Raw genomic sequence first — 24,940 nt, 5'->3', positions numbered from 1 at the left:
TAAAAACCTTCAATGATGGAGATGCCACAGCCTCCCCAGGCAATGTTAAGTCTCGCTAGCCCCTTGTGACGTCAGTGTCATACTCCTCATTTTACAGACAGGCAACCTGAGCCACCGAGCTGCTTAAATAACTTGCCGACGGCCATGAAGCCAAGAAGATCAGCGTCAGAAGTAGAGCTGAATAGCCTTGTTGCCCTGGCGCCTCCCCAAATAACAGTAATATCAACCTGCTATAGCAGCCCTTTTCCATTCGTAGATCGCAAAGCACTTTACGAAGGAGAGCAATCGCAGTAGCATCATTTTACAGATGGGGAAACTGAGCCACAGCACCGTGAAGTGACTTGCCTGAGTTTGGGCTCCTGAGTCCCAGTCAGGGGCACTAACCCGCCTTCTGACTTCACAGGGGAGGAAAGAGTTAATGTAATACTCCCCAGAACAAGCAGCCCTGCAGCCGCCTGTAGTGACATGCCGCTGATGAGCCCGTGGCAGGATTTGTTGCTTTATTAACAAGACAATTAAGGGGAAGTTTTCACGGTGCCAGCAGCCAGTATATTTATCGCTCAGGGCTGACCTTGGCGCTCTATTTTACTCCTCAGGAGCTGCTATTAAAAGTTTGGAGGCAGGCAGGGCAGAGGGGGAGTCTGGTATTTGCGAACGTCTTGGTTGGGCCAAGCTTGAGCCTTCAGAAATCATGTCAGGCATGGAAAAGAAAAAGACGATTTTTAATCCAATCAGATTTTATTGAAAATGAAAGCCAAGTTTCTGGCCTTTCACGGTGGAGAGAGGAGCTTGAAAATGGCAACCCAAAAGACAAACACCCCCCTGAAAGCAACTACCCCCTCCCTCAACCTTTTTTTTTAAAAGTTGCTGTTTCATAATCCCATGCCTCCAGGAGCTGGGGCTTTGAGGAAAACACCAAATAGCTTGAGCCTTGTGATAAAAATCTCAAAAGTGAGTAACACTGTGTTAGGTGAGAAAAATTAAATATGAAGCAGTTATGCCAACGGAACCAAAGTCAGGCCAATAAAGGTTGCTGGGAAAGTCCCTGAACGTGATAAATAGAATGAAAGAATACTTGTTTAAGTTGCAGGGAGTAAGAAAAAAGGGGAGGCCTGCATTCCTGCATTTTTGTACCAAATGTTTGGGGACAGTTTGTTGAGATACAGGGGCACTGTTTTCCACTCCTTGTTTTTGTGTTATGTCTGTTCTTAACTCCTCATCTCCTGGTTGACACCCATACTGATAAGAAAGTTAGTGAAGCATTGCAATTTGCTAAAAGTTATCTACAATAAGGGTGTAGAAGTGCATGCATAATAGAGAAAGAGGATTTTAACTAACATAGGGGAAGGGTGGGCTGCTTTATGAATAAATCTGTGACGCGACGGAACTGTCTATAAAAACCTATTAGTTTTACTTAGAGACTGGCTGGTTCTCTTTGGAGACGGGCTGCTCTCTATTGTTGTGTGCACTCTTCAATGAAGAGCTTTGTGTTCGGACCTTGCTGGTGTTGCCTGTCTCTCTCCAGTCAGACAATGAACCGTGCCGTCTGGGGTTCGAGTCCTTGACAATTGTAATGTGTGTGTGTGTGTGTGTGTGTGTGTCTCATTCGCTCTGTTTGTGCATCTCTCTTTCTAAGTGTTTGTGTGCAAGAGTCTCTGGAGGGGAATGGGGTGTGTGTGTGTTTGTGGGTGTGTGTGCGCAAGAGAGAGGCAGGGCTGGAGAAGGGGGTGTAAAGCTAGATAAATGTGGGGTTTAACTCACAACTGACGGGCCCTTCCCTGGCCTGATTCCAGGTTGTCCTTGGTCTGAGAGCGGAAGGAAAGGATTTGTGTGTGAGCGCGCGACTGGGAGCCACCCCGGATTCACTCCCACGGTCCCTTGTTCCCACGCCGCTATCTTGTGCTGGTCTCTCCCAATAGCACTCTCAGAAATGTTGATTCATGGAACTGGGAACATGCTTCAGGATTCGCCCCGTGCAGCCTCAGGCACTGGCAGGCGCCTCTGCAGGCCGGGCAGGACACTCAGGGAGAGCCAGAGAAACCCCCCCGGGCCGCTCCTGTTATGGCACACGGCCGCCAGGGCCGGGCGGAAGTCACGGAGACGGCCCGTGGAGTCAGCAGTGCTGAGGCCCGGACGCAGGCCGGCGTTCTGCCGGCACCCTGGGATTGGCGAAGTCGCCTTCTGGGCCCTGTGCAGGCTCGGGGCGGGGCTGGGACCAGGCACCTGCACTGGGGCTGCTAAGGGGGCTTGTCCTGAAGGAGGCAGGAGGCTTTGTGGGGGCTGGCGGTGCCTGGGATAGAAGTGTGGGGGGGTGGGAGGGTTTGCCTCTGGGGGTGCCCCCTGATGCCCTCACCACTCTGTGTTGAGGTCACCACCCACCCCTTGGCAAATGCGACTCCCTAGAAACAAGATGAGGCAAGCCGCACGTTGATTGCCGAGGGGGCAGAATATTCCTGAGCCAGCTCTGCCAGCGACCCCCTCGACCACCCGGAGCAGGGTCGGGGAAGCAGCTTCAAAACCACACAGCAGGTACGTTTGTTCTTCTCCCCTGCCCTGCCCCCAGGTTCTGATCAGCCCGTGACACGCACCCCTGGCTGGGACACGCTGCTGCTTCTCCCAGGAGGAGGAGGTTGAAGAGGTGGCTTTGAAATGGCAGCCCGAGCCCACAGCGAGCTCTCTGGGGGTCTCTGTAACTTGGCTGTGCCCCATCTCTGGCCTCTGGAGTCATCACGTAACAGTCAGCCCCTGGGCACTTGCAGCTTTGCTAAGCAGGAGCAAGACAGCTGGGCTGGGACCAGGAAAACCTGCATGTGTCACAGCTGGGCCAGAGGCATCGCCGCTGGTGGCCCTAACGCCTGGCTGGCCAAGCAAAGCCCCATCACAGGGCTAGGCTGGGCCCCCTGGGAACCGACGGGCCTTTCCCAGCAGGCCCACGCTGCCCCAGGGAGCCACAAAGCCATCGGCTAGGATGGCGCTGTCTGTCCGCGGACTGCTGCTCCCTGCCCCTCCCGCAGGCTCACAGAGCAGCCAGGGTTCAATGGTGGCTGCTGGGGTTTTGCCTGGTGGGGCTTTAGCCACCCGGCCGTTCTGACCCCAGTGGACGCGGCAGATCTAAATCACTGCGGGAGGGGAAATGGGCTCTCTTCCTGCCTGTATCCTCCAGCGCGGGGGGTTGCAGGGAATGTTTGTGCTGAACTAAAGTGGGCTGGGCGGGGACACGGGGGCAAACCAGCTGCTTGTTTGATGAGCATCCAGCCCCTTAGCCCACACTTCCCCACCCGCTTTCCTTTTTTCCTCCCTGGCTCTCGGATTCATTACCCTACGCTATCGCACAAAATCCAGCCTGGGACTCAGGGCTCAACCCTCATCTTTCAAACAAAGCAGGGGGGTATCAGGGATGTGCCAGGGGGGAGCAGTAATCAGCCTCATTCTCTCACCAGGGCCACGTATGGGCCGCGGCCTTCCTCCAAACGTCACCAGCTACTGCCAGCTCAACAGATTCATCCCTGTGGCAGGGTGAGGGTCAGGCACATGCACCTTCCCAAGTCAAGCTGTGAGGGGCCAGTTTGTCCCCAGCCCAGGCTAAGGGAGTGCCGAGGGGGCCCCCATTGCAATGGCCATAGCATTAGCCAATGGGCTCTCTGGGCCATAGCCGGGAAGGTCTGCCTCCACCTTATCACCAGCCCCAGCCCTCCCCCACCGCCCCTGCTCCACAGTACCCTGCCTATGTCTCTTACAGCTGGATCTCTTTTAGAGCTGGCTTTGCTCCTGGCAGGTAGGCTTCCTGCCCTGGGGTACTCCCTCGGGACAGCTCAGGCCTGGGATGCAGCTCCCTTGTGCCATCATGAAGCTGGCTGTGGGACCGTAGGGATACTTAAGCTGATCCTCTGCATGCGTCTGAGCAGCCAGCGCTGCAGATTAATGCATTGCCAGTGTACAGGCTTTAAGGGCGGTTTATTCACAGGGAGCGTGGGGAAGGAATTATGCAGCTGAACTGGCTCACCTGCAGATGCAAAGCAGACGAGTTCTGCAGGGATGCTTCCCTCCTACTTACATTTCTGGGTGAATGGAGCAGGAGTGCACCAGGCACAACCCAGGCAGAAAAGGTACAGATTCTGCACACCTCCAGCGTTCTGCGAAGGTGTCTCCGTCCTCACCTGCAGCCACGCGAGTCAAGCTCACTGACCCCTGCGAACACGGGGGTTTGAGCCACCAACTAGAGCAGGAGGTGGCCACCAGGGCTGTTTTAGGGGCATATCCTGGCCTCTTGCTCTAGTAGGTTTGAATCCAGCACCACAGACGTGAAAGGCTGAAGCACTAATGCTCTGTGCTGTCTAAAATCTGCAAAGGGCCCATACAACCAGACTGCCGAACAGCGTAACAGGCTCCTTTCTAATGAGGACAAGCAAGGCCAGGAGCCAAGGCGATAAAGCACTAATTGGCCCACAGTTTATTTCTGAATGCCATGCCCCCTCTTTCCACACTCCCGCATTCGGGCTGCTCAACTCAGACAAGCTTACAGTGCCCTAAGCAGGGGCATCACACTCGGCCTGGCTGGCTGGCACGAATGTGGAGTGGTAACCCACCCTGTGTGTCTGTGGTACCTTCTATCAAAGCACTAGTTAGACATTAGTGGCTTTTGCCACACAGCATCCCCATGAAGAGGTGGGGGGGCAAACACCATTCACCTCGTTTTACAGCTGGGGAAACTGAGTCACGGAGACTGAGTTGGCCAAAGTTACACTGAGTCAGTGGCAACATCAAGAACAGAGCCCCTCCCTCCTGCCCCCCAGCAGTAATCAATACAAGGACAAACCTGTCCATCTGACTCATGTCACACTTGCATTGTAAATTCCATGGGGCAGGACTCATCTTTTAAGTCTGTGTTTGTACAGCACCTGATCCAGGACTGGTGCTCTTAGGCCACACAATAAGACAGCTAATCTTCACCATCAGCAACATATCTCCATCTCCTGCCATTGCAGGGGCCTTGGGGCCTGGTAGCCCTCGGTCCCTCCTGTTCTCTGCCCATGGCACACAATGGTTTAGTCTCCTTAGGGCTGTAAGTACTTTAGTCTAATCCATTGGGCTCAGTGTAGGAATAGCTGGGGATGGAGGGGTGGTTGGTGGCCCGGAAGAAGCAAGACATCAGACTAGATGAGCAGGTAATCTTGTCTGAGCACAGCCTCTCTGCCTCAGTGTTTTGCCTCTTTAAGAGGAAAGATGGCCCTGGTCCGTTGGCTCTCTTGAAAAGTGAAATGACTGACACAGGCTGTAGGATGACACAAAATTGTATTTGCTGAACATTGCCAAGAAACAAACAGGACAAAGTCGTCTAGTACATGTCACTGGCACCGGGAGTCACAGCTCTGAATACAGTGGGAATTATTCAGGTTTGTATGATAAAAACAAAAATTGGAAAAAAAAAAAAAAACCCACCCAAAAAAACAAACATCGCTCAGGTCACCATGGTTAAACTCAGAGACTGACTGACCAGATGGAAACAAGGTTGCCAGCACAGCATCAAAGCCATTGCAAAGGACTCAGTTAAAGAGAAGCCGAATGAAACCAAGGGCTGCATGTGGCAGGCCTCAAGTATTGGCCGCCTAACTGAAGCACGGACTAGGAAACAGGGTTAGCAGCATGTGCTAGAAAAACAGGTGAAAGACTTCTAGCCAGCAGACAAGTTAAAATACAAGCCAATACAGAACAGTCTGAAAGCTGGAGTTTCCCCGTTTGATTGTTTAATAGGACTCCCCCGCTCACAATGAGAAATAATTTCTCAGCCATTGGGGTGTCCCTGCCCGTTCCCCACCCCCCACAAGCAGTAGAATATAGACTCAGACCTTTGAAAGGGTCAAATGCTACATTTAAAGGCTCTGAGCCACACGCGGCATTTCCACTGGGCTTCCCCATTGTCAAAATCTGCCTCCCTGCTCCAGAGAATGTGGGGCGGTGTTGGCTACTCGGGAACGGTCTATGTTCCAAGAGGACTGACGGAGTGAGGCATACTCACCCCCCCCATGTGTACAATGCTCTATGGCAGGGGTTCTCAACCATTTTCTTTCTGAGGCCTCCCCAACATGCTACAAAAACTCCACGGCCTCTCTGTGCCACAGTAACTGGTTTTCAGCACATCCAGTAGATTGAAAGCCAGTGCCAGTGTAGGGGGTAGCAAGCAGCGCAACTGCCTGGGGCCTCAAGCCTAGGGGGTCCCACCAAACTAAATTCCTCAGGCTTTGGCTTCAGCCCCGGGCAGCAGGGCTCGGGCTTCAGCTTTTTGCCCTGGGCCTCCGCTAGTCTAATGCCGGCCTTGCTCTCTGGTCTATTTTGGTTGACCCCCTGAAGCCTGCTTGTGGCCCCCCCAGGGGACCCCGGACCGCTGGTTGAGAAGCTCTGTTCTCTGGGATGTGTGGCCTGCAGTACAAGAAAGGGCCTCCCCCAGCCAGCCCTAATAAGCAATAGCTTGCTGTTTCTCTGGCCTCAGTCCAATCTGATTGCATTGCATCTTGCCCCGCTACATGAGAGGAGCTCAGGTTTCTTCTAGTTTCACACTCCAGGCTGATGGGAAGGTGCAGCCTGCAACACCCCAAGCAGTACATCAGAGCCTGGGAGCAACTGGGAAAAGAAGCACCTCCCTCCATGGCTGGTACTGGTCTGTAATTCCCTAGGCCTGAGCAGAGTCAGGGGCCCCTCTTGCATTCCTGCCCCATTCTGTGCAGCAAATGCAGCTGCTCCCTGGGCTAGCCCAGAAAGGCCTGGGATTTTAGCCGCCGCTGTAGCTACCCCGGTGCACAGACCCTTCCTGCTGATAGGGTGCAGCCCTGTGAACTGTGACTCAGCTGACCTGCTGCTGCCTGGCTGCGTTTGCACCGACGTGGTGCCATGGGTGGCTACAAACCCCCATGCAGACAAGCCAGAAGGGGCCAAGTGCAACTTTCTGCCTCTGCTAGGTGGGATCCTTAGTTACTCCCCAGCATCGACTAGGCCGTGACCAGCACTAAACAGTGTGCGACTCTGGCAGTGGGCCCTTCTGTGCATGAGAGGCCTTTGCACTGGGGGTAAGCGTGTACAACTCTGCTGCGTTCCCAGCTGCACTGCAGGGGACCATAGGTGGCTTCCTCCACTCTTCTCCATTCCTTTGCTCCAATGCCTGGTCACCCCTGGAGGGGAGCCATTCATAACACAGAAAGGGAGGGGAACTTTACATCCAATGGGCCAAATCTGTCCCCATTGTCACTCCAGTGATGCCTAGGGAATGGGTCAATGCGGACTATGGCCTGCAGGACCCAGTTCAGCTAAGTACTTAAGCAAGTGCCTAAGATTCATTTGACTTATAGGAGACTTAAGCACGTGCTTCATCGCTTTGACTCTGGCACAATTCACAAGGAGGTGCCGCGCACCTGCCATTGCCCGGAAGAGAGATGCGGGTGCTCAGGAGCTCTCAGGCTCCCATTGCGATAAGCAAGCGATTGCAGAGGTGGCTGGCAGGTTGCTCAATGGAGCTCAGTGCCTGCTGGGCTCTGCAGCAAGGACTGGGGTTTGGCCATGGCTGTTGTGGAAGGGAGGAGCCGCCGTAACCGCTCACCCCAGGCTTTGTGTTAAAAGCTGTAGCACGTGAGGCCCCAATGCTGCGCGTCCTGCCTGCAAGGTGCTGACAGGCCGAGGCCTCCCCGACGGCAGGAGGAGCGGAGCATGTTGTAAAAGACGCCTGGGCACCTTCTAGGATGGATGGTGCGGTGCCTAAAATATCCAGGTTAGTGCCTCAGAGGAGTGACTGCTGGTTTGCAAAGAAAAGAGAGCGCGCTCCAGTGGGTGCGATTCCCCTGATCACCAAGCGGAGGAGAGGCTCTGACCACACTGCCCTGCGCAAGAGACTACAGCACCATTATTATTCTCAGGCATCTTCACAGCGATTCACGCTGCCCCTCCTTAGCCCTGAGCAGGGCAACCTGTTCCCGAGACCGAGGCCACCAACACACCAACCTGAAATGATTGAAGGATGATCTAGGCCTCTCCCACCTCCCTCGCTCTCCCCTCAAATTTGAGCCTTTATCATTCAAGTGGATGTTCTGAAACTAAACCCACCCTATAAACTGATACTGCACAGGACAACAGACACCTGAGCCCTGACCCAAAGCTCCAGTCAATGGCCAGACGTCCCTTGACTTCCCCAGGCTTTGGCTCAGGCCCTTCGAGAACTGGGAGAGGAAAGAAAATCACAACTTACAGCCTGGCTAAAAGGCACTGCTCTGAATTGGAAAGCCAGGTTGAGTGATGGGTACTTGGTTTCCACTAGGGAAAACTTCAGGGCAGACTGGCTCAGTGTGCTTGAAACCCTGGCTGCAGGAGCCTTTTCTCTTTGCTAGATGGCCTACCCAGTGAAGAAATGCACAGGGCATTTAGCCAAGAGAAAAGGCAGAGAGCACATAGGAGCCACAGCTGGTTATGGCTTGTCGCAGCATCCTACACGCTGAATGCCAGGTAATAAACTCAGATTGCTGACCCGGCTAAAGAGACAAGAAGAAAAAACAGGAGAACGATGCCTTATTTCGTCATCATCAAGTGGCTGTGTGACCGCTGCCCTCTGTTACAAAGGCAAGGTGGCTACACTCAAGCTGGAGGGGAACGCACATAACTAGGACCAACTGCGGTTGGAAAGATAAGAGCTCCCTTCTAACCAAGCCGACAAAACCAGGTGGTGGGGGGCAGAGGTGGGGAGAGAAATGCTTTATTGTTGATTCAGTAAAACTCTCCAACCTCAGCTTTGCAGACAGCGAAATAGCAGCTTTTCTGGGGCCATCTGACATGTAGTCCCTAAAACGTTCCCATTCTAGCAGCCAGTGCAGGCGGGGGATTTATTGGCCCATGTTATACAGGGATCCATCCTAAGCCAGTGTGGACTGTGGGCTCTTTTCACCTGACAGGCTCAAATCTATCCAGATGTCTCTTCAGTAAAATAAATGCAGTGGCACCTGCTTACACCAGGGCTGATTTTGGCCCAGGGGCTTGAGGCCTGCCTGCTACAATACAAGCTGGAGCTTTTTGCACAGGGAAGTTTACAATATAGGGGTCTAATCCTGGAGGCCTCATGCCCTCAAGACTCCCACTGAGTTTGTGTATGTGCAAGCAATGCAGGATCCAGACCTATCGAGGAGGCATAGGGCCTAGACGGTACACTCTGTTTGCTCTGAGCGGACTTCTTCAGGAGCAAATGGAGAGAGAGGGAGAGGCACTTTCCCCGTTGAGCACCACTGGAACAGAATTAATCAGAGCTGAACGCTACATCCCCTTTTGTGCAGAGGTTCAGTTTCGCTTCAGCAGGGACAATACAGTACTGGACGGTTGCTTTGTTAGCCCCACACGATGAAAAGGCCTTAGCAGGATTTCTTTTGTAACAACTGTCTGGTTCAAACACAGCAGATGACAAAAACAACATACAATAAATTAGAAGTCAGCACAGCTTCCTAAGGTGCTAGTCACTAATAAAACGATTACTTAGGAGACAAACTATAGCTCTGGTACTTATAATCTTATCTTAAAAAAAAAAAAAAAACACCCCAATAATCCACAGGGTTCTGCATAAAAATAAGCACATTTAAGCCAAGAGCTCGCTGTTAACTACGTTAACCCGCTTTTTTATATATAGATATAGATCTCTCTCTATAATTTTTTCCCCATAACATTGTTCTTCGAAGGAGCAACTGGGTTTACAAAGGCATAAAAATAGAGATTTTGAAAGGGCAGCGTGCTAGTTAAGATGCTCAAGGCACCTCTGATTAAAACGATGGGATAATATTCTACAGCGCTGGCTCCCAGTACTCCTGTGCTGGGAGCAGTTATTCTTGAGTAGTCTTGTGTTTTTGTAATGGGGGAGGAAAAAGATAAAAGAGTATCAGTTGCAGCAAGTCCCCCCCCAGACCCAATCTCTCTCTCTCTCTCTCTCACTCTCACACACACACACACACACAAGCAAAATATGGAGAGAATCTGAGGACATGGACCAGATTCTGATCTCAGTTACACCAGTGTGAATCCAGAGTGACTCCATTAGCGTTAGTGTTCCTGACTTTACATCAGCGTCACTGAGATAAGTGGACCATTAACTTTAAATACATATACAGACACACGGACACACACTTGGGACCTACAAGAGGGGTTTTTTTTTGCCCCGATAGCATACATGCAAGATCAGAAAAGATGGGCTTTTTTTGAAGGTTTAACTGTGCCAGAATTTTTTGCATACTCTGCTAAAGCCAGCTTATGTTAGGTAAGAGTGTTATTTCATACAGTGTCCCAGTATGTAGGAAGTAGCTGCACCTATACCAACCCTGTCAAGGCAAAAAGGAGGAGGAGTTTGGGCCAGGGGGAAGACGGGTGACCTTAAAAAAAAACAGAAGATCAGATCTGCTTGCCAGCTGCATCAGCATTCAAGTAGCATTTAAAGTACCTCCATGGGACTTTAGATCTCTGGGGAATCTAATCTGTTGACTTTGACAAGTGTAAGACCCACTTTGTTTTATTTTAAGCAAGCAGGCTGCAGGGCACTTTCAAATTCCCAGAACCAAACAGGAGCAAAGACTTGTAGGAAAGGTCGGTGCCAGTATTAGGACCTGGAGTACTGTCCCCACGTTGACGCTGTGATAGTCCCACGTCTTCGAACTCGTCACAATATAATAAAGTCATGCAGAAATTTTAAATAAGTATTCAAACAGTTCACTTTTCTCTGACTTCAACTTGTTCACCAGTACAGGATTGGAGGAAGCAGGTCTAATGATACTTCACGTGCAGAATTCAAGGGGTGGGGAGGAATAACTGCACAATTGGAAACACAGAAAGCAGATTTGTTTTCTCAGTGGTATGCCTCAGATATTCTCTCTCACCATTTCTTTTCCCACACCCTCTTCCTTAAAACTGCACTTTCTAAACAGCCAGATTTCAAGACCATCCCTGCCTACATGAATCTAAACTTTCCTTCTTTAGCAGGCTCTCATTATTATTTTACAACTAGTTTAAACAAATCCAAATTTTCAGATTTTTTTTTTTTCTTTTTAATTTGTCAGTTTCCCCAATTTTCCCTCAAGAACCTTTCCCGGGGCGGCGTGTGCTGCTGCGATCGTCCAGCTCCGAGGTTTGGAGGAATTTTGGACCGAGCCCAGCTGCACACATTTCACTCCGATATGTACTCTTCCTGATAACTTTTTGTGTTTGCTTTTAAACGTATAAAATCACAGTTCATGTTACATCTTCAAAGGAAGAAAACACCACACACACACACACACACACACCCACCCACCATATTGGTGAACACTGTACACTAAATATGTCTTTTCAACAGCATAACAGGACATTTGGCCTATCATAGGTCGTAACATGGGCAGTGCCTGAAACTTTAGGGATGCCACGCCAGCAACTTAGACCACAAAAGAGCTGAACCCACCCACGGGACAGCTGGGCTCAGATCCTTAAAGGTATTTAGGATCCTAACTTCAACTGATTTCGGTGACAGTTAGGAGCCTTTGAAGATCTAGGCCTTAGCTCTTTCCTTTTCAAGTATCAGACTGAAATCCCCAAAATTCAGCCAACACAGCATTTACAGGTACCACACCAAGCCACTTCTGCATCAGCCTCGGAATTCAAATGCTGTCAAATCAAAGTGGGAAAGGGGCATTTGACCTGTCTTATTATTATGTATATATTTTAATAACACTTTTGAATTCATTTTACTGCTAAAACCTTGCTCTTTAAGAAGAATCCAACCTTTAAGTTGACACTATTTTGGGGCTTATGTTCCTTTAAAATTCTCTTTTCTTTTGTTTTAAAAACACCTCCCGGAAAACTTGCTTTCTTCTGGCAGAAAAATCAGCTGGCAGCTCCGGGCTCTCACTGCACCCGCTCTGTGAAATTCTCCGGGAAAACCCCCCGACTTTGATCAAGTTCCTTATGCTGGAGCCAGTCAGCCTCTTTCACGCCCATCAGCCATCCTTCATCCTGGTAGAGAGAGAGAGAGAGAGAGAGAGAGAGATCAGAGACCAAGGGCCAGATTATTTTTTATGCAGTGCAGGTTGGGGGACATCAGAAAAGGAGTGGGTGAAACGGATAAGCAAAGTGATGCTCCGAGCTAGCCCACAGGGAGCAGAAAGCACCCTAGAAGCAAAACAAGGTGGGCAAAGGAGCTTTTCATTTTTGCAGTGAAGACCATCTCCCACTGGAGGCAATGGCAAAGCTGCCACCCACTGCACAAGCAGGACACGGTGATTATGGTATATGCAAGGCCTGAGTTTGCTCTCATTCATGCTGTCAGTCAGGACTCCCACTGAAGTCAGATCAGTGCCAGGGAGATCAGAACCTGGTCCATGGGTAAAGCGGGCTAGCAGGCCCCTGGGGTGCGATGGGATCCAGTCTTTACATTGAGACGGGGGGGGGGGGGGGGGTGGTGTCTTCCTAGATGATGCACTTTAGCTGGACCACAAGTTATTGGGATTGGTGTAGGAATTGCTGCATAGAATTCCCTGGCCCATGTCATGCAGGAGGTCAGCCTGAATGGTCCCTTCTGGTCTTAAAACCTATGGATAACCTATAACTCAGGGGAACTGTGTAGCCACCGGCGTACAGCCCCCGCCTCTGCGTGTTTTGTCCTCTGCCGAGGTCATTCAGCAAGAAGGTTCCCTGCAGATTGGGAGCATGTCTGGAGTAAGAGAGGTTTCAGGGGAGGAGGCTGCTTTATGTCCTGGCCCCACGGACAGTGCACGCAGGGAGGACTGTTTACTACGACAGCTGCACACGTTGTTCTGTGCCCTGCGTCCACCTCTTTGGGTGAGGCATCCACCTTGGCCCTCAGCTCATTTATATGCATCCCGTCAGGCGAAGCTGGGGTGGGTAAAATACAGCCCGTGGGCCGGATCCAGCCCGTCTAACATTTCTGTGAAGCCTGCCATGACTAATGTTTCTGTCTGGCCTCCTCTGCCTGCTCATGATCTCTGGGCCGCTAAAAGTCCCATGGTGCAGTGGGGCGCTCAGGCAGGCTGCTTGCCGGCCATGGCCCCATGCTACTCCCGGAAGCGGCCGGCTGCTGCTGGCACATCTCTGCGTGCCCCTGGCAGGGCGGGAGGGGGAGCAGCTCCGCATGTTGCCCTTGCCCCCAGCACTGTCCCCACAGCTCCCACTGGCCAGAAACCAGCCAATTGGAGCTACGGGGGCAGTGCTTCCGGGTGCAGGCAGCGCATGGAGACCCACTGACCCCCTCACCCCAAGGGATGCACAGAGACGAGTCAGCAGCAGCTGGCCACAGCCACTTCTGGGAGCAGCATGGGGCCATGGCATGCAGGCAGCCGGCCTGAGCCCTGCACTGCCGCCGGCCAGGAGCCGCCTGTGGCTAAGCATCTCCCGGCCAGCGCCTGCACCTCTCACCCCCTCCCGCACCCCAACCCCCTGCCCCAGGTCAGAACCCCCTCCTGCACCCAAACTCCCTCCCAGATCCTGTACCCCCTCCTGCACCCCAATGCCCTGCCCCAACCTGGACCCCCCCATCCAAACTCCCTCCCAGAGCCCATACCCCTCACCTTCTCCTGCACCCCAACACTCTGCACCAGCCCAGAGATCCCTCCTGTATCCAAACTCCCTCCCAGACCCCGCACTCCCTCCATTAATAGAGTAGAAATGTGCGGCCCGTGACGACATACCAAAATTCATGGAGCGTCCCCCCTGCAAAAATAATTGCCCACCCCTGGGCTAAGCTAATTAAGCAGCTGGGACAGAATGGCCAGCTACCAGCCGCCCCAGCCAGCGAAGGCGGTGAATTCAGATGGTTTCCTCCCATGACTCTGGCTTACTGGAGCTGGCAGGAGTCACCTGAGGACAACCAAGGCAGCTACATAAAATAAAAAAATCCACACAAGAGAGCTGCCCCGAAAGCAACCCCCCACCCCATCCACTGCACAGCCTGGTATCCAGAAGCAGGGCACATGCGGCTTCTCCTTAGGGTTTTTACCCTTTTGCTTTCTTGTCCTGCTCTCTGAATGTTTTATATTGCAGCCACTGCTGGAATAAAAAGCCCAGCGTCCTCAGGCTGGCAGCCCCCTGCTGGCAGTGCCGATGCTGCAGGCTGATTTACCCCGGGCAGCTTCCTAACAAGTCTTGGCCTCGCAGGCGTCACAGAAACTGGGCACGTGGGTTTGTGCCGTGTACGATTCGGCGGAGCCGTGGACTGAAGGTTGGAGGGTCTGTGATCGATTTTATTGCTTCAATGTGCCATAACTTAGGCAGACAAATGGCTGGGTGGGAGGCAGCAAGCCCGGGGGTCCTTACTGCAATGCCCAGTGAGGCAAGCACTACGTACCATCCGGCCGCTGGTCTGCATCTGTGATGCACAGAGGTACAAGCTGCACGTCTCCCACCTCTCTACTGCAGCCAATTACACAGGGTAGGGTCCCTCGGTCTAGGCGCTGCAGACATGGCATTTGCTCCCAGTTTGCTGCACTCAGGGACTGACACCTGAGCTGCTGGATTTGAGCACTGCAGATGGTTATACACAATTAAATACACTAATTGCCTGGTTTTCCAAGCGCTCTCCTCTCATATGCACCATGCGTGCTCTTTGATAGGCATGTCTTATGGGTCCGGGCCTTGCCAGAGACAAGCTGGAGCAGAGGATGCTCTGGGAGCTATTGTTAGTAGGCTGCAACCCTCAGAGGACAGCTGGCGGCAGCTTGGATGATCGCGGCACCGTGGCGCTCAGAGCTGCATCCAGCTCAAGCGCATGTATAGGGTGTAGACAAACTCTGCTCCATAAGCGCCCTCTCCTGCCACCGAAGCTAGAAGGGAATCTCCCGATAGCTCTCCATAGGATCAGGGTTTTTTATTCTGGAAGCTGCTAGAGGGGACAATCCCTAGGCAGGTAAGTCCCAGCCAGAAGAGGATACCATAGCCAGCAGAAATGCTAGTTTCTCCCCATTCAGCTCCTCCCAAGACACTCTCACACTGCAGGGAGCAGCTGTACATCTCCAAGTGCTTTACAGACAGGGGCATATGCAGCGTTCTGCCCATTTTCCCGGTGGTAACACAGCAAGATAACACAGCAAGCTAATGGCAGAACTGGGACTAGAACCCCCCTCTTCTACCTTCCAGTTTGTGCCCTGCTGACCCACTGCACCACGCTGCCTGCCTGCCATTAAAAAGGGTATTCAAAGGGCCGGCTTTATCCCTGGCTGAATCCAGACCTCCATGGGGGAAATCCAGCCCCAGGGCTTTGCTCTAAAGAGCAGGGAATTCTCCTACCTGGGGGGCAGGAAGGTTAGATCTGTGTTTTTTTTAGCACCTGCCCACCTCTGCTGTTAATAGAGCTGCAGCATCACTAAACTGGAAGTCCTGAATCTCAGCACGGCCCGGAGGATTTCCTCAACGCTTTTACAGAGGGCTCGTAATAAACAAAGTCAGTCCCAGCTCATTCACCTCGGGCTTGTATCTGGGAGAGTCTAAACTTCTCCCTGGGAGAGTCAGTCTGGGAGAGTCACAAGGGTCCCATCTGGATTTAGAATCTATGGCTTGGATTCTACAGCCGAAGGATGACTGTTTTGTTCTAGTCCTTAGACTATACTGCCGTCTGCTGGGCAATGACATTACAGCAATACCAAAACGTCCCTGAGAGCGTAAACTGGCTCAGCTACACTGACATCTCGGACCTGATCCACAGCGTGTTGCCTTCCTAGGGTACGTCTACACTGTAGCTGGAAGGGATTCCCATCCCAGGTAGGATTTCACCCTTCAGGTGTACCTACACTGTAGCTGGGAGGCGTGATACCACGTACACACGCTCGCTTTGATGGAGTTTGTGCATTAAACTTAGCGGCGTAGCCCTGGGCGCCATACCGTCCGGGCTCCTCGGTTCATACTCTGGTGGCTGGCCCATCCCTCCCCCCATGACCACCCTGGTCCATTTAGCGTGCTAGCTACATGATTCCCTGTAAGCAGAAGATCCATATACCCGGGTTTGCGGCCTGCGATTCTCAGCATGCTAGAAGCTGGGGATGCTCATCAGGATTGGGAGCAGGAAGAAGATGAAGGTCATCCTTGCATTAGCCAAGTAATGACCCCTGCTGGCTGACCAAGGAGCAGCACTGACAGGTGCCAACCTGAGGCCTGACCGGCTGCTCTGCTGGCAGGAGGAAGCCCTAGGTAGTTACAGGAAAGAGGAGAGGGATATTTTTTGTAAAACCCCTCCCACACTTTCCACACCTTTAGCCAGGCGGATGTCTCTGCAGGACCCTCTCTCTTGGACAAAACCCACCTTAGTTCCTGGACAGGCCAGCTCTCCAGCCAGCTGCAAGCAACAGACCCCAGCCAGTAAGGGGAGGAGAAGCGATCAGTCCCGTCCCCACCCCGCCTTCTCCCTCCCCCTCACCTGCTCATCTGGGTTGTCGAACGGAATCACCAGCACCACGTCCCCAGCCTTCAGCGGCAGCTCGTCACTGTCCGTGGCCGCATAGTCATGCATGGCCTGAACCTACGAGAGACGAGGACTCGGATGAGCACCCACCCAGCTCTCCAAGGCGGGACGAGGCAGGCGGAACCTTGTGCAGGATTTTCAGATCTTTGTGATTCCCGTTTCTTCGGGCCAGTTTTATCCAAGCCATTTCAGCCCAGATCCTCAAAGTAATTGAGGTGCCCAACCCACATTGATTTCAAAGGGAGTTAGGCACTACGTCCATTAGAGAAACTGAGGATCTGGGCCTTTGTCCCTCCCACCTCTATCACTTACAGGCAGTCAGTCACTCTGCCTCCCCCGGAAATGAATTGCTCAGACCCAGCTGCTCTGCTGTAGACCGGCTTCTGCTTCTAGACCCAGGCTGAGTTTGCTGTTTAAGGCGAACGAGTGATTGGGCCCAGGGAGTCAGGGCACTGGCGTCCACAACAGCTGTTCTTACCTAGGGTGACCGTACGTCCCATTTTGGCCAGGACGGTCCCTTTAAGCCCTGTCCCCGACGTCCCGACTTTCTTGGTGAAAGAGGGCATGTGTCCTGCTTGTTCTTGCCAACTGATCAAGTTGGCAAGAGTACATGGGATAAAATGACCACTTTTGTCAAAAAAGTGGAGTGCAGTGGGGAGGAACGTGTGTGTGGGGGGGGAAGTGGAGACGCCAGCCCCATGGGGCGGGGGGGAAGCGTTCCAGTGCATGGGGGGCCGGTGGGGTTCCAGCAACCAGTGGCGGGGGCGGCAGGGCAGGGTTCCAGTGACAGCCTAGTGTGGGAAGCCCAGCAGGGTTCGAGTGACAAGTGAGTAGTGACAGCCTCCAGTGCAGGGCCAGCAGGATTCAAGTGACCAGTGACAGCTGGGGGGAGTGCCTTGGGCGAGCAGCTGGGGCCAGCCCCATGGGGTGTGGGGAGGCCTTGGGCCAGCCCCACACACAGTGTCCCATTTTCCCTTGGGAAATACAGTCACCCTATTCTTACCTCCAAAGGGCATAGATCCCCCTTAAAAAGGGAGGCTGTGAGTTTGACACCCGCCTTAGCCTAGGGCACAGAAAGTGCCTGCAGGTCAGAAGTCACCCCACAGTTTGGGGCTCTGACAGCTTTGACTCGAGCTGGGCTGGGTGGACTGCAGTTTGGGGCTGAACCAGATCCCAGAACCCTCAAACTCGGGAGCAGCTGCGATCTGGGGCCTTATTTCCCTGCTCACTCTTCTCACGCCTCTTTATGGGACGATCCCCAAGCCCGCAGATCTGACTGACCCAAGAAATCTGGGGTGTTGGAAACGCAGCTCTGAATTTTCAGGCCTGACTGTGGTTTATCTGCCTGAGTTCTGCCTTTAACAGTGCCCTGTCACGCCTCTCCAGCTGGCAACTGGCACCCAGTCAGGAGGATCAATTGGCGTAGCCAGACCACTGCTGCAACGTCTCTCCCACCCGCAGAGCTCCATCAGGCTCCGCCTGCAGGGATTAGAGCTTTCCCCGTCCCCTACCCCTGGGATGGGGAGAGGCGGACATGACTCCAACCTGCCCCCTGCAGAACAAAAGCCTGGAGGGGCCAAAGAGCCTGCCCCCTGCACTGGCTGCAGTGAACCTGGCGCGGTGTCTAAGGGAACCCACCATCATATGGGGCTTTCCACTGTCCCCGGCAGCCCCATAGCCACTGGTGTTGCAGCACTGAGTGTAACACCTCCTGCACAAGGGTCGCAGGGAGAGATCAGCCCCCGCCCCACCCGTGCTTACCTTAAACAGGAAGCCCGGGGGCATGTCGGCCCTTTCGGAGGGGGCGCTGCCCTCCTCGGTGCCATTGACAGTGGCTGGGAACGTCTCCACGACGACAGCAGGCAGGGAACTCTGGGGGGGGTGGGGGGCAGACGGGGAAGAGAAGGGGAGAAAGGGAACAAAGCAGCACTGAGAAAGGTGTGTCCGAACCACTCCCCCGCCGCAGGGACCCCCTAAATTCAGCCACAACCTGCCCCAGATCCCAAACGCCTTGATTGCCAGTGGGGTTTCCAAGCACACTCGGCCATGTCAGCTTATAGCCCTGCCTGGAGTGAACGGGAAAGCAGAGAAGGTGGCAGATAACTATTGAGGGAACCGGGCTTGTAAGGAACTGTATTATCTGTGACCTTAGGCTGGGCGATGAAGGTGGTTTGACTATTTTTTGGGGGGACAATATGGATGTTTTTGCATTCTCCGGAGAATGTCGTACCTGCCCTGTGATATTGAACATTTAGGGAGCCCCATCACATTCACAACAGTGAAATACACACGCAGTGGTGCCACGCTGCTGGGACATTTGTTTCCTCACTCCTTGCAGTACTCCTGTGGAGCAGGCCAGTGGCATGATGCCCTTCTTACAGACTGGGAAATGGAGGCAGTGAGGTGAAGCAACTTGCTGGAGGTCAGAGCAAGAGTTAGAGGTTAGGGGATTGGGGGGGGGGGGGCGGTGTGAAAATGGAGGTCAGTGGCTGTGAAGCAAAAAAGGTAGGTAGGGGACAGCAGTCCCCGCCCCAAACCAGCTTATCACAACTCCTACTGGCTTGGCTTTTGGGGCATGGGAGAGTTAGGGGGCTGAGGGAGAAGGAAGGTTCCTCATCTGCTCCCGAAGGCCTTGGCCTGAGCATGCAAGACAAATCCAGTGCATGTCTGGCCTGTGAACAGGGACACAACATGAGCAGGCCAGCCGCACGAGCAACTTCCATGTCCAATCATTTCTAGAAAGGAGGCCCGGTCCGTTTCACAGCCCTCTTTCCATCATAGCTGCCCCTGCAAATCAAGAGCGGGGTGGGAAGGACGGGACCCCCACCTTCCCTACATTCTTACAGGAGCAGATCCTGAGTCAGTTTCCATTTTAGGTGCTTCAGCTCCAGCTGCGGCTTCTGTCCCAGCTGCTTCAGCGCTAGCAGGAGGTGCTTCCGTCCCAGCCGGCTCGGCACTGGCAGGAGCGGTTTCTGCTGGCTGCAACAACAGAGGCATCCAGAGAGAGAGTTACACTCATTAAGAGAGAGAGAGTGTGTGTGTGCGCGCATGGAAAAGAACTCAATTTAAAGACTACACTCTCCAGGCAGATATCACAGATCAAGGAGATCTATGCTGTCCACTGCTGCCATCTCCTGGCAATTAGGAAAATGATTCTTGCTCAGATGTTTTCCTGACTCTCCATAGTCTAGCTAGCCTGTAGTTCCCACTCCATCCAGTCTCAGGCAAAGCTCCAAGCAAAATTAATGGGTTTTTACTTGAGTACAGAATGAACTATTTGACTGCATGCAGCCAAAGGAAAGGAGACAACCACGGGCAGGTACACCCAGCTGACCTGACACTTTCATTTGCTGGGACAGTTACTGTTCTCAGTTACTCCAGTAAAGGAGTTCCATTGTAGTCACTGGGGCTACCCCAGGTGTAACCAGGAGCAAACTCTGACCCACTCTCTATATAAAACAGGTACAGATCTGTATGGAATTATAACTGAATCGTGGAAGTAAATGCATTGTATCGGCGAGAGGGCTTTGGCTTTTTTGACAACCAGCTGATGTTCCGGGAAGGAGAATTACTGTGCTGGGATGGGCTCCCTCTAGCAAATACTGGGAAGAGCATCTCTGGACATTGTCTGGCTAACCTGATAAGGAGAGCTGTAAACTAGATCTTACAGGCGATGGTGACAAAAATCCAGCCAATGCACACGTAGGCTCAAGTAATGAAGACAAGGGAAAGGGGCAAATTTCTGGAGAAGGGCCTAGAAATCAGAACCGCATTAAAAAGCAAGAGGACAGTCTGCAAAATACCTTCCAGGCCTGTACACGAATGCAGGGAGTTTGGGGAAGAAGCAGGATGAACTGAAGTCATGGTGTATGAAGAAAATGACAACTTAACTGGCATTACAGAAAGCCGGTGGGATAACTACCATGATTGCAGTACTAGCATTAAGAGATATAGCTTGTTCCAGAGGGATAGGTACGGGGGGGGGAGAGAAGAGAAGCTGTTGCACTGTATGTCAAGAATGTATCCACTTGCTCACTTCTCCGTTGACCTCTGAGCAACAGACCTACTGAGAGTCTCTGGGTGATGCTAAAAAAGGGAAAAGATCAGTACCAGTGTTATGGTATGATTCTATTATAGACCACCAAATCAGGAAGAGGAGAAGTGGAGGAGTCATTCTGTAAGCAATTAACAAGATTAGCTAACACACCTGAGCTAGTATTAATGGGGGCTTTTAACTTCCCTGATATCTGTTGGAAGACTAATGCAGCAAAACATAATATTGTCCCGCAAGTTCTGTGCAGAGGACAACTTTCTGATTTAGAAAGTTGAAGAAACAATTAGGGGGTCGTCCATTTTGGATCTGGTTTTGACCAACAGGGATGAATTAGTTATGAACGTGAAGGTGGTTGGGAACTTGGGAGAAAGTGACCATGCTCTGATAGAATTCAAGTTCCTAAGGAAAGGACGACATGAGAACAGCAAAACAAGGACAAAGGATTTCAGAAAAATGGATCTCAAATGACTCAAATAGCAGGCAAGATCCCATGGAAAGACAAATTAGGAAGAAAAGGAGTCAAAGGGGGCTGGAGGTGAGCTGGTAACGGAAGAGGATAGGAAGGCAGAGCTGCTCAATGCCTACTTTGCTTCAGTCTTCTCGCAACAAAACAACATGTGACCAGATGACTAGCGAACTTACCATCGACAATAAAGGGGAATGGATGCAGTTTGGAATAAGTAAAGAACACGTCATAGATCTTCTGACCAATCTGAATGAATTCAGATCAGCAGGACCTGATGCTATTCACCCCACAGTGCTGAAGGAATTAGCTGAAGAAATCTCAGAGCCACTGGCAATAATATTTGCAAACTTATGGATGACAGAAGAGGTCCTGGAAGACTGGAGAAGGGCTAACATAGTGCCCATCTTTTTAAAAGGGGAAAAAGGAAGAGCTGAGAAACTATACACCAGTCAGCCTGGCTTCGATACCTGGGAAGCTATAGAGCAATGTATAAAACATTCAATTGCAAATACCTGGAGGACAAAGGGGGGGGGGGGAAATCAGTAGCAGCCAGCATGGATTTACCAGACCAAATCATGCCAACCAGCCTGATTTCCTTCTTTGACGGGGTAACTGGTTTGCAGATGGGGGAATATGGTGGACATAATATACCTGGACTTCAACAAGGCTTTTGACACCGTCCCACGTGACATTCTGATAAATAAGCTGGAGAAATGTAGGCCTGTTGGAACTACCATTAAGTGGACACACAATTTGTTAAACAACCGTAAACAAAGATTAACTATGAATGGAATTATGTCAGATTGGCAGGAAGTCTCAAGTGAGGTACCACAGGGATCTGTTCTGGGTCTGGTATTGATTAACGTCGATATTAATGACCTGGATGAAGGCGTAGGGAGCATACTGATCATATCTGCAGATGACACAAAGCGAGGTGGGCTTGCAAACACGTTGGATGACAGAGCTAAAATTCAAAGGGCTCTTGATACATTGGACAACTGGGCTATAGACAATAAAATGAAATTCAACAAAGTCCAATGTCAGGCGCTACACTTTGGGAAGAAAACCCAAATGCACAAATACAGAACAGGGGATATCTGGCTGGGCAGCAGCAGTGCTGAGAAGGATCTGGGAGTTGTGGTGGATCACAACCTCAACATGAGTCAGCAATGCGATGCTGTTGCAGGGGGGGAAAAAAAGGCAAATGCAATTTTAGGTTGCATTAACAGAGGCATGGCACGCAAGTCACGGGAGGTGATAGAACCATTCTACTCAGCACTGGTTAGGCCACAGCTGGAGTACTGTGTCCAATGTATAGAAAGGATGTGGAGAAACTGGAAAGGATCCAGAGGCGAGCAACAAACAAGATCACAGGGATAGAATGCAAGCCATAGGAGCAAAGGCTGAAGGAACTGGGTATGTTTAGTTTGGAAAAGAGAAGATTAAGGGGGGGGGGGAACATGATTATGGTCTTCAAATACTTGAAATGCTGCCATAAGAAAGACGGAGAGTTAGACTAGATGACCCTTGTGGTCCCTTCTAACCTTATGGTTCTATGATTCTAGGGCTTGGATTGAGGAGTATGAGCCAGATGCTCAGCTCATGTAAATCAATGTCATCACATCAGCTTCCATGGAGCTATGTTGATTTCCACCAGCTGAGGATTTGGCCCATCTAGTACAAGATGCAGAAATGGGAATCCTGTTAACTTGCCAGACAGAGTAGGAATGAAAAAAAATTGTCAGTGATATGACCCGGATTCCTATTTGGTTTTCAGCCCGTCCAATAAATAGGAGTCATCTGCAAATGCTTGGCTTGATTTTAATTCTGATAGGGGATTTTTGCCCTTAGGAAAGTTCCTAACAGACAATTTCTAGGGATCAATATTACTTGGAATATTTAATTTTTGTGTAACCCTGAAATGGCAGGTGGGGATGAGGTAGTCAGATAGAGAAGTAGTAATTGGTTTAACTATCCTTACACTTAGACAGTTTTTCCTAATACCTACCCTAAATCTCCCTTGCTGCGGGTTAATTAAGGGGACAGGTTACCTAAGGAGGTTGCGGAATCCCTGTCATTGGAGGGGTTTAAGAACAGGTTGGACAAACACCTGTCAGGGACGGTGTAGGTATACTTGATCCTGCCTCCTTATTGGGGAGCAGGGAGTGGGGAGGATGGATGGACTAGATGACCTCTTGAAGGACCTTCCAGCCCTACATTTCTAAGCCTCCGATATAGAATGCACCACTGAATTCTCCATCCCACATGCACATTGCATAGAGGACGACCAAATGCTTCATAGCATCAAATGTATCTTCATGAAATACTCAGTCACGCACACATCTGGGCCGAAAACGACCAGCCCATCTCCCTAGAAATTGGAGGGCCCAATCCTGCAACACTTACTCATATAGATAGGCCCAGTGGGCCTGATTCTCCTCTCCCTTATAATGATTTACCCCATCTGAGGATTTGATCCCACTAGCATTGACGTGAGAAGAAATGCAGACCCATGTGATCATTCTAGCACAAACATGACTTCTGCTGCCTTGCAAGGTCATGGATTTGGGTTTTGTTAGCAATATTCTTGTTATAAGGCTCTGTGCTTCCTGAAGGGGATGGAGGGACAAGCTCCAATATGTAATATGCCTAGAGAGAAATATTCACCAACTTCTCCCTGCCTAGACGCTGCCTCCCAGGCGTGACTGTTCAGAGAGATTTGGGGGCTGTGAATTGGTACAAAGTAGATGCCATTTTGAAACACGACAAGAACGCATGCCCTAAATTGCCTCAAGACTACAGCTGGGTCCAGCTAATCTAGAAACCTCCAGACCATCTATCCCTTAAGGACAGTTACCAGCAAGCAACTGCCAGGCAGCTGATCCACACAATCCATGACACCAGAGCGGGGTCACAAGAACCCAGTGAGCCAACAAGACATGATCCCCAGTGCACAGCGGTGGTTTTCTTAAGGGTCAGACGTCGTCATAAAAGAAACTGCCCTGGATTTTAAAGGACTGTTGAATTCCACAAGAGAGGAACATGCAAAAAGGGTCCTCAGAGCTAGGACCAAAATGGTTACCAGGAAAACTGAAGTGATTAGTTTTAGTATCTTCCGTAGATATTTACTATCGGTTATACACAGCTCTACAACAGAGGAGATATTTTGTGTGTCTATCTGTGTATACGTATGCATGTTACAATATATACTCACAAATATATGTATATACGCACAGTATGTGTATATGAATATATGATAAAGTACATACATACACTAATGCACATAAGGGTAATTACCTACTCACACACTCTATGTTCTCTACATATATAAGTATATTAGATGTACTATATAATGCAGGGGTTTTCCAAAGCCAATTATAGAACTACTCCAGAATTTTGAATGGCGTAAATTCTCTTCGGTACAGGTTCTGCAATGAGCTCTGTGTAGACAGAACCCTGCAGCCATTCTAAGTCCCAGTGAAGTCAATGGGGCTTCAGGCAGAGGGGCCCACCCATCTGGGGCCCCTTCCGAGGTCAGAACCTTGGCAAAAGTTGTCCTTGTGTAAATACCTCCCAGTGGGTATCAGTCTGATGAGGCAGATTACTGCTCCAGGAATGCCCATCCAATTGGAAAGCTCTTGGTGCAGGAAGTTGCTGGGAGGTAAGGTCTACTGTGTTATATGAACATCTGGGATTTATTCCTGTACTGGCGGGGAAGGCCTAGAACTTACAGCTCTGAACTCTGCTGTGCATGCAAATGAGACCCGAATTTCCTCCCATTTTAATCTGCACCAGTCTGTTAGGACAGATGCTTCTGACTGGATAACCATTCTTGTTTCCCCTTCCATAGAGCTGAGGACACTGATACTTCACAATGATCTCCTCAAAGCACTGTCCAGTCATTAAGGGACAGGCTGTGTGCCCTGCTGCCCCATGGTGGTGCGCTGTGGGGCTGTGTCCTCTCCTGAATCTCTGT

The 24,940-nt window shown here is 51.2% G+C and overlaps 1 protein-coding gene across 7 annotated transcripts in view; it reads right to left on the bottom strand.

Moving 5' to 3' along the window:
- Nucleotides 1-9,541: 9,541 nt before the first annotated feature.
- Nucleotides 9,542-24,940, bottom strand: part of BIN1 (bridging integrator 1) — a 151,192-nt gene continuing 135,793 nt past the window's right edge. For all 7 annotated transcript variants that reach the window (XM_074967052.1, XM_074967053.1, XM_074967055.1 and 4 more), the window contains 4 exons: nt 19,289-19,423; nt 18,206-18,316; nt 16,400-16,501; nt 9,542-11,991 (listed from right to left, as the gene is read on the bottom strand). In XM_074967052.1, coding sequence (XP_074823153.1) covers nt 11,884-11,991; nt 16,400-16,501; nt 18,206-18,316; nt 19,289-19,423 — 456 coding nt within the window. In that variant the 3' untranslated portion in view covers nt 9,542-11,883. The remainder of the gene's footprint in view (nt 11,992-16,399; nt 16,502-18,205; nt 18,317-19,288; nt 19,424-24,940) is intronic.

Source organism: Natator depressus, chromosome 11 (assembly GCF_965152275.1).
Source record: "Natator depressus isolate rNatDep1 chromosome 11, rNatDep2.hap1, whole genome shotgun sequence".
In the NCBI taxonomy this organism is placed as follows: Eukaryota; Metazoa; Chordata; order Testudines; family Cheloniidae; genus Natator; species Natator depressus.
The sequence above is the reverse complement of the archived record's forward strand: the minus strand, read 5'-3'. Positions and strand labels throughout refer to the sequence as shown.